General features: G+C 42.1%; 1 protein-coding gene and 1 long non-coding RNA gene across 2 annotated transcripts in view; one reads left to right on the top strand and one right to left on the bottom strand.

The window, feature by feature from the left end:
• LOC143106516 (E3 ubiquitin-protein ligase TRIM47-like) overlaps positions 1-6991 on the bottom strand; it is an 11833-nt gene extending 4842 nt beyond the window's left edge. The window contains exons 1-6 of the mRNA XM_076270822.1: positions 6381-6991; positions 5861-5956; positions 5151-5384; positions 3729-3900; positions 3594-3626; positions 401-460 (exon numbers count right to left, since the gene is read on the bottom strand). Coding sequence (XP_076126937.1) covers positions 401-460; positions 3594-3626; positions 3729-3900; positions 5151-5384; positions 5861-5956; positions 6381-6968 — 1183 coding nt within the window. The 5' untranslated portion in view covers positions 6969-6991. The remainder of the gene's footprint in view (positions 1-400; positions 461-3593; positions 3627-3728; positions 3901-5150; positions 5385-5860; positions 5957-6380) is intronic.
• Positions 6992-11147: 4156 nt separating this feature from the next.
• The window catches only part of LOC143106536 (uncharacterized), a 2434-nt gene continuing 1081 nt past the window's right edge, over positions 11148-12500 (top strand). Inside the window, exons 1-3 of the long non-coding RNA XR_012983693.1 lie at positions 11148-11820; positions 11852-12021; positions 12308-12500. The exon at positions 12308-12500 is cut by the window's right edge and continues 1081 nt beyond it. This is a non-coding gene — a long non-coding RNA (uncharacterized LOC143106536). The remainder of the gene's footprint in view (positions 11821-11851; positions 12022-12307) is intronic.

Below are 12500 nucleotides of genomic sequence, written 5' to 3' on the forward strand. Positions count from 1 at the left end.
AGGGGCATGTTTAGAGGCCCTCAGATTCATAAGGAGGGTAGGGGTATGTTTAGAGGACCTTCAGTTCTAACCCACCTCAATCAGTTCATTATCATAAGACAACTGCAGAAGAAATGGGTGTAATCTAGTGGTTTGGAGTAAATTATAAGGTTACTGTTTGTTAAAGCTGAATTCTAACTCCATCTCTGATCTCAGCTTCTGCTTTTGTTTGTAGTTGATACATGTTAAAGGGCCTTCATTTCAAACTCTGGGGCCCAGCCACACCCCCATGCCCCTAAAGGTTTGACATCTGAATGAAGGTTGTAAAGATGAAACGATTCAGTGAGAAACCGTTCATTTCGTTGCTAGACCCCAGATATAAATCGTGGGAGGCTGTTAGAATCAGTAATTAAAGACTTACTGTCTGGTGGCATTCTCTCATTACTGCTTGTTCTTCTGATTGGGAGTTCAGGATCAGTATCTGGGAACCAACACAGAGACACTCATTCACCCAGGATCAACAGAACAAACCAACACACATCTTGCTTTGCATACAGTATACATTATATTGTGTGTACTCCTCCTTTTAGACAAGTGCTATTTCAAGAAAAAGTCCTTGTATATGGGTCTAGAGGCATTTCTTAGTAAAAGTTGGGAACAGGACTTTTTATCATAATTAACATGTGCTGAATCCAACTAGCCCTGTTCCCAAGCCGAATTTTGAGTTTTTGACCATCTAATTAGCATAAACTAAATGGCTGCCAAAATGGCGATTTTGGGCACTTTCTTCGGATGGGCATTATTATACCATGTAAATAAATTAATATTGTTCACATCTGTGCATCTCAGAAATCTCCCGTGGGCAATAAATAAAAAGTAATTGAAAAAGCGCCATCGACATGGACACCTCAACAGGCACAGGCAAGGAGGCACTGGGGGGGGGGGGCGTTGATGGAGGGGTGTGAGGAACCAGTGATGCGCTGAGCAGTTTTCACCATCCTCTTGCCATCCTTTCCAGTCGGAGGCAGAGCAGTTGCCACCATACTGTGACACAGTTGGTGAGGATGCTCTCAATGGTGCAGCGGTAGAGGTTTTGAAGTTCACCAGGATCTGAGGAGAGAGGTTGTGTTCTTTAGTCTCCTCAGGAAGAAGAGATGCTGGTGAGCCTTCTTGGTTCAAGGTAGAGGTGTTGAGGGTCCAAGAGAGGTCCACAGAGATGTGGACACCCAGAAACATGAACTGGTGACATGCTCCACCTCAGTCCTGTTGATGAGGATGTGGCTTTGTGTGCTAGCTTTTGACTTCCTGAAGTCCACAATGAGGTCTTTGGTCCTTTGGTGTTGAGAGCCAGGTTGTTGTCGGTGCTCCGCGATGTTAGGTGCTGGACCTCCTCCCTGCAGGCTGTCTCATTATTGTTGCTGATGAGAGCAATCACAGTAGTGTTGTCTGCAAACTTGACAATGGTGTTAGAGCCGTATACAGGTATGCAGTCGTAGGTGAAGAGGGTTGAGTGGGTGAGGTTATCTAATCTAACAGACTGCGGTCCAGAATCTAGTTTCAGAGGGAGGTATTGATGTCCAGTTCACTGAGTTTGGTGATCAGTTTGGAGGGGATAATGGTGTTGAATGCTGAACTGAAGTCAATGAACAGCATTCTCACATAGGTGTTGCTATTGTCAAGGAGGGACAGGGCAGAGTGAATTGCCGTAAAGATGGCATCTTCTGTGCTCCTCTTGAAGCATTCTATACTGCAAACAAAATCTACCTCTTGGTACAAATAAAGTAACTTAAACTTGAACTTGCAGTAGTTAGAAAGTTATTCATCTAGCTATTAATTCACAGGACATGCAATCATTTTACTAACACAAATGTTATGAAGAAATATGGGTAACACTTTATGGTAAAGGTACATGAATTATCATGAATTCATGCATGAATTAATTCATGATTTATGCATTACTTCATTCCTTTATATCCTATGAACCATCAGGAATTGACATGAATTCATATACTCTCATTCATGATGACCTTATGTATGAACAAAGAGCAAGTTTTAAAGTCCGCACATCCAAATGTCTGACCTGGGAGCAGGACAAACAAACAACCAGACAAAAAAGAGAAAAAGTCCTTCTTCAGGGTGATTACCCGAAACGTCACGGAAAAATAAAAACAAGTGGGAGCAGAAAACCCTGGTTGAAGCGGACTTTTTCTCATGTATGAACAACACATCAACTAAAGCATTAGGTGTGATGGGTATATCATTATGATTTATGATTTCTTAAGCATGATCATCATGATTACATGAATTTTAGGATAATTGCTCATGCATTCATCATGTATGTGGCCCCTCAAATAAAGTAGTGAATAATGACATGTATTTAGAGAACTCCAAAGTTATGTTCAAATCAGAATTTGAGCAGTGATGACCACATTTTTGGCAGAAAAATAAAGTCATGATCATGGTTAATACATCATAATTCATAATGATGTGCCCACCGTACCTAATACTTTAGTAATGTGTTCATGTATGAGGTCTACTATGAACTATGTAAACTACTATGTGAACTACTATGAACTCAGTAAATTCCTGATGATTAATTAGATATTAATGAATGAAGTAATACATAAATCATAAATTAATTAAAGTACCCTTACCGTAAAGTGTTACCGAAATGGGTAAAGGCCTGTGTAACTTACTCCGAGACTACATACATTACCAACCCAATTCGCTTCAATTATGTAAATCTAATGTAAATCAGGTTTTATGGCCAAGTATACTTGGGTATACAAGGAATTTGGTCTCTGCATGTATCCCATCCGTGAATTAGTGAACACACAGGTCACAAATTGAAGCACACATTAACCTGGAGCAGCTGCCTTGCTACAGTGATGCTCGGGGAGCAGTGAGGGGTTAGGTGCCTTGCTCAAGGGCACTTCAGCCGTGGATGTGGGCATGGGAGACTAGTGCTCAACCTTTCCACCACCCACATTTTTCCTACTGGTCGGGGATCGAACCGGCAACCCTTTGGTTTCAAGCCCGAAGACCTAACCAGGCCACAATTTTAAACTTTACATTTCATCACTACACATCTTTCTTGACCCTCAAAAAACTTAAGTCTCATTTGTCAAATACCGTGTGCCTGCTCAGTTATAAAATTTTAACAATTACATTTTTCAAAAGTTTTTTTCAGGTAATTAACATAGGTATAATACTAGATTTTTTCTTTTTTTCACAGCCTGTATCCTTGATCTATTGGCCAAGGAAGATTTCTGTGAACAATATGAATTAATTTACATGGTATAATGACATCCGCCCAATGAAAGTGCCCAAAATCGCCATTTTGGCAACCATTTTGTTTATGCTAATTCGATGGTCATAAACTCAAAATTCAGCTTAGGAACAGGGCTAGTTGGATTCAGCACACCGTAATTATGTTAAAAAGTCCTGTTCCCAACTTTTACTAAAAAATGCCTCTAGGAAGCACATATCTCAAAAATTTATCACCTGTATTTTGGGAAATGTTTCTTTTTAACATTTGTGACAGGCCTGTTAGCTCTGGAAGGAACTTTTATTTCAGCTGAAGATGGGAATGCAACTTGCAATAACAGACTCACATTCTAAAGACTGGATGATCTGGATATGTGCCACTGTTGAGAGACACAGAACATACAGAGTCAAATTGTGTTAGAACATAACAGTGTCTTATAAAAGTAGTTCATCATTGTGTCCATTCTAGAGGTTTGTCCAACCTGCTGCAGATATCTTGGCCACTTCCTGCTTGAAGATGCCACCCAGTTTCTCCTCCAGCTGCTCCTTCACTGCAGAGACAGATTCCTTCACAGCCTCAAAAGAGACACTTTGGTTGAAGGTCATGCTGGGTAAGTCTGTAGAGCGAGGAGGGTCTCGGAAGGATGGAATATTCTATGGAGAAAAATATAAGAGTTGAGACAGTTTATTACGAATGTCATGCTGGTTGGAACTGTACTGCAAGGATAGGGTTGCCACATGCACTGGATTTCCCGGGAGTGACTGTCCCGGATAATTAATAATATTTCCCGGGACACGAATTGTCCCGGTTTTTGGTGAAAATTAACTTAAATTATAATTTCTGCTAATTTCAAACGGTTTTGTTCTTGGTTGTGTTTATGTACACAGACATAAAAACCATGCTTTTTGTTGATTGGCAGCAAAAATAGAGTTCATATTATTACCTAGCAACTGCAGCGCAACCACAGACCATGACCCCACTTTGTAGTTACACGCGCCTGTCCTAGTTGCTCTGTAGACTAATATAGAAAAGAACAGCAGCAGGGAAAGGAGTCCAAAGCGAGTGCGTGTGTCTGTGTCAACAAGTGCATCAGGGCAAATATAGGTAAGAAACTATAGGAAATGTTTCAACATTGTATTCAGCACGCGCATCACGCACAAGGGCACCAAGGGACAGAGGGGGTACCAAAATGTAGCCAATTAATAGCTTTACTGCTAACTGCTTTTCTCTATTCGAGAATGTTTACGATGTCAAAATGCATCAACTTCGTGTTACATGCAAGGACTTGAACGTTACTTACTCCAATTAATTGGGAATCTCATCTTGAGTGCACACCAGAGAGAGAGAGAGATAGACTGGCAGGTTCCAGGTGTCATTGTTGATATTCCCTTTTAAAACTTATAACTGCTTATAACAACTTAATATTATGCATAGTATTGTTAATATTGTGGTATCAATGTGGCACAAACGAACAAGGCTAGAGTTAATGGATTAGCCTTATATCTTACAAGAGCTGGTTTAAGGGTTTTATGAGAAAGCTTAGACTGAACGACCTTAAAGTGACAATGCACCATATAGCCTAAGTTCGACAGAATCCGGGGTCCCGGATTTTCAGTCAGTGCTGTTTCCCCCAAATGCTCCAGACATAATGAAGTTCATCAGTTGGTTTAGTGTGTGTGTGCATTAGTGTGTTTAAGTGTGCGTACATGTAAGATACATACTGTACATACTGCATGTAAAGCAATACAATCTATGTGTTACCTCATCACACATCATACAGCTCAGATATAGATTTTTATTCCACACTGTTGGTGTTTGGACTTATGTCATATATTTCACATAAACTATCAACTCAATATTTTGTCTTTCAATATTGAGTTTCAGGAGGGCAGATCAAATGTACCTTGAGGAAATGGATGTGATCGTCTGTGTGTGAAAGCTGCTCCAGTTCAGCATCTCTCCTCTTCAGCTCAGCAATCTCCTGCTCCAGTTGCTTCAGGAGTCCTTCAGCCCGACTCACCTCAGCCTTCTCCTGAGCTCTGATCAGCTCTGTCACCTCAGAGCGCCTTCTCTCAATGGAGCGGATCATCTCAATAAAGATCCTCTCACTGTCCTCCACTGCTGTCTGTGCAGAGCTCTGTTAGGAGACACACAAAGAGGAGGGCAGGAGACACACAGAGGGAGGTGAAGCTGAAAGTGTTTCATGGTGTCAGTGGGTCTTTGTGTGCTGTAGAGATGGCAACAGAGGCTCAGTTACTCACTGGGTTCACTACAATCTTGCAAGAAGGTGGAGTTAGAACTTGATACTGCTAATGTTGACTCTTTCATCCCCCAGAACTCAGCAGTTATATCACAGGCTTAATTGGACCCGATAATTAGAACTTTTTACAGTACTGCCAATTTTGATCCTGAGGATTAAGCATTCATGTTATTGATTTTGCAGCTTAATTCCTAATGTCTATTGATTTTGCATGTGTCTGTTCTTATATCCACCATTATGCAAAAGGATCAAACTAAAGTCATTCTGAGTATTGATGTTATGGGTATCCAAGATCTGTGATATTAATGACGGTAACATTTGAAACCTTCATCAGTCTGCTGTTATCTTCTCACCTTGAGAGTCTCCACAGCCTTCCTCAGCTCCTGCAGCTCCTTCTCTCCCTCCTGGATTCTCTGCTGGAATCTCCTCTGGGTCTGCCCCAACTGCTTCTGTTTATAGAAATACAGACAAACTCAACTATGCTTCCTATTTATTTATCAAAACAATGATTACAAATAGCCCATTGCTATTTCTTGATGAACAGGTAATATAAACAACATTAACTCTTTTCAGTTGGAGAACTGGTTTAAAGCATTAAACACAAATCAAGCTGGGTCAGAACCTGTAATATCGGATCTTTTATGCCATATCACATTCAGGTTGATGCTGCCATGTCAATGTTTAACAGGTTATACAACATTTTGCACTTTGCACCTGCTAAGGATTTTCTGGTTTGTGAGTTCTCTAATGAGAACAAGAGTCTGCAAAAAATCAGTAAACTTTAAGAAGTATAATGTTCCTGTTAAAAACACATTATTTGTGTATCACACCTTTCAAATGAAATGAAGACACAAGTGTAACTCCAGTACTCACCTGTTTGTTTTTCCATTCTGCAGCAGCTGTGACTGTGTCATGGCCTTTATGTTCGTCCATCGTGCACAGGTAGCAGATACAAATCTGATCAGTACGACAAAATATTTCGAAGACCTTCTTATGTTCAGAGCAGATCCTCTCCTGTAGCTGGCCTGTGGCATCAATCACTGAGTGGTTTCTTCCTGGATTAAGTTCATTATGAGCTTTGAAGTGAGTTCCACAGTAAGACAACAGACAATCCAAACAGGACTTCGCGGCTTTGAGTTTTCTCCCGGTACAGACATCACACTCTACATCTCCAGGTCCAGCAGTAGATAGAGCAGGAGGGGTAGCGTGCATTCTGGTCTTCCTTAGTTGTTCCACAAGCTCTGCAATAACATTATTTTTGTTTAAAACGGGTCTTGGAGCGAAAGTCTGTCTGCATTGTGGGCAGCTGTAAACTCTCTTCTGGTCTTCTTGATCCCAGCAACCCTTAATGCAGCCCGTGCAGTAATTGTGTCCACAGTTAAGAGTCACTGGATCCTTCAGTAGATCCAAACAAATCGAGCACATTAAAATGTCTTCGTAACTTGAAATCGCCTCTGCCATTTTCGTTACGTGCTAACATACACTAGCCTACGAGAAGCTGTTGAGCAACAATTTTCTTTCACTTTCGTTTCTTCTGAGTGTTCACAGCTTCCTTGTTGCGTGCAGAACGTAAAGTGCCATCCCACATTTGTTAATCATGAATAACTAATAACATGACAAGCGGCAAACATGATGTGACCTATTATACAATACTAACATGCGCTGCATAGCCTACATCTCTAATTTATTGCTTTAATTGTGAGTTTCCCATGGATAAGAAAAAGTGAAAACATCCCAAATATGAAAGGAAAGGAAATTAAACTCTAAAATACTTTTCCCTCAAACTAGATAATTGGAAAAAAGTAGGTTAGGCCTATCGGAATTCGGGACGCATTCATGTAAAGCCACCGACTCAGAAGTGACAAAATGCATGTGCAGACGGGCGCAGGGCAGCTATTCATAGTTGGATATCAGCTGTGATGGTGCTGCCATCTAGTGGAGATATGTTGTACTATGTGCCTCAAAGTCTGCACAGCAAGGAGTAAAATGAGCTGTACTGTAGGAGCCAGGCATAAATCAAGACTGAGGTTATATTCATGATGTGTGTATTTTAGTGTGTTCATTTAGTTTTGTGTCATGAGTATTTTCTGTCAGGTATAATACAAATGTTTTCACTCTGTGAACTCAAGTCTGAATATAGTTGGACACACGTAAAGAAAATGCTCAGCATCAGCATTACAGCCCATTGCAGGAAAAAGGCCAAGACAAGTAGGCGTCTGGCAGATTTACATATATAAAAAATAATAATGCTGTAATACCCAGTCATGACAGTTTTATGTTCTGGAGAAGTCGTGGGCATCATCAGCATTTGTATTTCTAAGTGCTGATTTCCCCCAGAGAGCCAGACAGATAACAAACAGATGGAGGTATCTGTGTGCTGTGTGTGGAAACAGTGTGAAGTGACAGGAGTTTGATGGAGGAGAAGAGAAAACTGGATGAACTTAGAATTGAAACTCAAAACCAATTCCCTGATATTTGCTGTTTGAAGTTCATTGGGTGTTTTTTGACAGCTATATGACCTGGTGATAACGGGGTGCAAGTGCATTGCTGTACAAGTGGTAAAGTGAACCATTCAGGTGTGATAGAGGCACTAAGTGGGCAGCGCCAGGCCAAAGTTCATTTGCATCTGCTCCCAGGCACACCTGTGCAGTTTGTTTATTTGCATCTGCACCCAGGCACACCTGTGCAGATTGTTTATTTGTATCTGCACCCAGGCACACCTGTGCAGTTTGTTTGTTTTAAGTTCAAGGTTCTTGACAGAATACCAGCAGTACTGGCCCCAGCCGTGGCTGGGGCACCTGCACTGTACGCTGGTTCTGTACGCTGGTTCGATTCCCGCCCCGAGGTCCTTTCCAACTCTCTCTCCCACTCATTTCCTGTCATTCTCCACTGTCCTATCAAATTAAAGGCATAAAAAGCCCAAAAAAATATACTTAAAAAAAAAAAAAAAATACCAGCAGTCATGCAACACAATAATAACAGGCAGTGCAGAAGATATGCCATTAAATTAGGCCTTTTACATGTACTGCCTGAGGGTAGAGTGCACTATATGGTGCTTCTATTTCTATCTATACCACAAACCTTATTATTGTGTCATAATAATGTATACACAATATTGTAGAGTCATACACCCCTTTATTCTTACCTAAAGAAGACTGGAGGCGTGAGGGGAGGTGGTGGGTTGTGAGCAAAGTTAAGCCAATGCTGTTGCTGCGGCAGGTAGACTGCAGAATAAGTTACCTGTCAGATGAAGAAGGAGGCGTGGCAAATTCCGTCACGTTCCTCCTGAACTTCCGTTTGTAAACGCCATTAATCTCCAGCTCCTCCGTGGACTCCCCAGTGCCATCCCTGGAGTTGGACTGCAGCTGATCCAGGACAACTTGTCTCCATGACAACCATGCAATGCCCCAAGGTAGCAAAATGTACTTTATTTGTGCTTTAATACATACATGTACTGTAATTCCATAAGTGACCTAAAAACAGACTGACAACTGACATCATAACACTTCACAAGATGAAAATGAATATTGCAAGTGAGGCGTTTCAAATCCTGGCCAATTAAATGCACAATTTGGAAGAATACAAGGATTTCACTCTCATTTTTTGGTGCTGCTTTAGGATTAATGCAGATTAATATTTTGTTACATACAATGGCTTTCGCAAACAGCCATGTCACTCAAATACTCCTGGGAGGATTTCAACAACACTCAACATGGTTAAGACTTGCACACTAAAACAATAAACAAACAAACAAAAAAGAAAACGTATCAGTGATGACAAATGTTCAGCTAAACAGCAGTTTCAGTTTTGCAGTATTGTGTTACCTGTGAGATGAAAAGAATATGAGCATATATATTTTAGTGTGTGAGGATTAACATCAGCCGTTTAACGGCATCAGTGTTACAATAGACTAAAGGAAGATGTAATCATATTTTGAGTGGTTATTAGATAATTACTATATAACGGTACAAAAAATGTAGTGGAAAAAAATCTCCATGATTTGCCTGCAGACTGTAACGTGAAAACACGTGTCTCTAATGTGAAGGAACAGACATGCCCTTCCTTACTGTTAATCTATCGTCTTTATAATCTCACACATGCTCACGGGGAAGGACATGATCACATAACTCATCCTGTAGAGAATACTAGTGTGTGTGAGTGAGAGTGTTTGGTGTGTGTGTGTGTGTGTGTGTGTATACAGTACATGACTGATTCATGTCAATACTGGTGAATACTCCAATTGCTATTCTGTCTTATTAATGTTTATATTCGGATGATCAACAGGTTGTGCAAGGGTTGGGTCATCACATTTTTGTCAACATCGTGGCCAGTTTCAAATACTAATGCAGATTTTCAAAACCATGATCCATGGTGTGGATGAGTACATAATGTTGTTGTTTTATAGAGCAACTATTCAATCTATAATACGCTATCACAACATGGTTCTGTAACCTGACTGTAAAACATAAAGCACAACTCCAGAACCTTGTTAAGAGGGCAGGGGAACCTAAAGCACAACTCCAGAACCTTGTTAAGAGGGCAGGAGAACCTAAAGCACAACTCCAGAACCTTGTTAAGAGGGCAGGGGAAATAATGGGGACTCAGTCCCCATCCTCCTTAAGTAAGATTTGTGAGGACACAGTTAGGAAACAAGGATTTAGGATAGCCACAGACCCAACTCATGTACTAATCACACAGTACAAGCTGATGCCTCTGGGCAAAAGATACCGACTCCATGTAGGCTCACACACACACAGTCAGAGACAGACACACACACACACTAGCGCAGGTCCATGTAGTGGTGTTGGGCTCTAGCTGAAGAGCTTGATGAAGCAGCCCTGGCAGTATGGCTTGTGGTTCTGCTCCTTGAAGGTGCCCTTGTTGAGCTGCTTGAGGCAGAAGGTGCAGACGAAGTGCTCGGGGTGGAACTTCTTGGCCATGATGGTGCTGATGCAGCGACCCGTGATGTGCCGTGATCTGTGCATGAGTGTGTGTAGCACTACTAACCTGTAATGGGATGTGATCTGTGCATGAGTGTGTGTAGCGCTACTAACCTGTAATGGGATGTGATGGGATGTGATCTGTGCATGGGTGTGTGTGTAACGCTACTAACCCATGATGTACTATGATGAGATGATCTGTACAGTGTGTGTGTAGTGCTAAGAGCATCTGTATGTAACTGAGTCACAATAACTTCACTGCTGATTGCTGTATACAGTGTGGGTCACAACAGCTTCACTGATGATTTAATAAATATATGAAACCCAGGGTAGAGTGTGTGAATGAATGTGGACTGGACTGCAGGAGGGTCATTGTGTCAGAGATGCTGTACAGTAGAAGGCCAGAGTTCCTGCCCTGTGATCCACATACTGGATCTGGCCACTAGAGGGAGTTGTGTCTCTTCATTACTGTGCCTGCATGAGGAGCCAGAGCCACAGAAGGACTGACACACACACACTCTCCCACATCATGTACTGATATCTGACCCCCAGACCCTCTGTTATTTATTCATAACAAACAACTATAAAAGGATTTATAATCACACATGGGTTATTGAATTGATTACATTACTCACAAAGATGAAATATATTTCGTCAACAGTAGTGATCATGTGTATTTTTATTAAAAAGTAACATCCATCATAAGATCTCATATAAATGGTGCATTTTGTATGCAAGTCTTTTGGAACAGCCATATTAGCTATGTTGCAAGTGTACATTTCATCATACATCAAACATCAACCAGAGTACAAGCTCATCAATATTCACTAGTCAACATCATGCAATGCCCCACCACCTAATCTAAAAGGGGGCATCATCAGCATTTGTATTTATAACAGCTGATTTCACCCAGAGAGTCAGACAGATGACAAATAGTTTCATAGTTGCAGTTGAGCTCTTGAGCTCCAAAAGAAGTGCATTAAAGTCTGTCTCAGTCTCCGTCAAGTCTGGCAAGTCAGAGGCCTTTCCCTCCAAATCCCATAATCAAACATCACCATGTTTTTATTGTGCTCTTGTCATATAATCTCAGCTTTCCCGTTTCCCGGGACCTGCGGACTTTATACCTGCGCCCCCTACGCGGACCCCCCCGTTCCCTACGCGGCTGTCGACTGGGCCGGACTGTCCTCGCAGGATGCTCGGGGTCTGCGGCGAAGCGGTTGCCCACCCGACCCGTCTTGTAAACAAACCCCACGACGCAATGAAGGTGAAGGAGCAGCCCCATCCCGTCTCACCCGCTCCGGCTTCATTACATGTAGATTCAGAAAGAACTGCTACAGGAGCAACCGCCCGTGTGTTCCAGCAGAGGCCCAGAGGTGCAGACGCTGTAATATCTGCTGTCCAGAGGTGCAGACGCTGTACTATCTGCTGGGGCCCAGAGGTGCAGACGCTGTAATATCTGCTGGGGTCCAGAGGTGCAGACGCTGTAATATCTGCTGGGGTCCAGAGGTGCAGACGCTGTACTATCTGCTGGGGCCCAGAGGTGCAGACGCTGTAATATCTGCTGGGGTCCAGAGGTGCAGACGCTGTAATATCTGCTGGGGTCCAGAAGTGCAGACGCTGTAATATCTGCTGGGGTCCAGAAGTGCAGACGCTGTAATATCTGCTGGGGTCCAGAGGTGCAGACGCTGTAATATCTGCTGGGGCCCAGAGATGCTGTAGGGCAATTCCATGGAAAATTAAGTTTTTTGTAACATCCATAACGCCAATAAAATGTGATGGTATGGTATCACTGATGTTATGGATGTGACAAAAAGTCATTTTTCCGTGGAATTGCCCTGTAATATCTGCTGGGGTCCAGAGATGAGGGAGTGCTTTTGCTCTTTTGGTTTTCAGAGGCAGCTGCCAGATCCTTACATGTGAGTGGTGGCTTATATGTGTGCTGATGAGATGAGATGTGTTTATTGGTGTGTGTGTGTGTGTGTGTGTGTGTGTGTGTGTGTGTGTGTGTGTGGATGCAATAACAACTATCTGCATAGGCGTGCATACATAGACC

The sequence above is a fragment of the Alosa pseudoharengus genome, unplaced genomic scaffold, assembly GCF_046254945.1.
Source record: "Alosa pseudoharengus isolate Yale_2024_CS ecotype anadromous, Long Island Sound unplaced genomic scaffold, YU_APseudo_1.1 YU_APseudo_1.1_scf_6, whole genome shotgun sequence".
NCBI lineage: Eukaryota > Metazoa > Chordata > Actinopteri > Clupeiformes > Clupeidae > Alosa > Alosa pseudoharengus.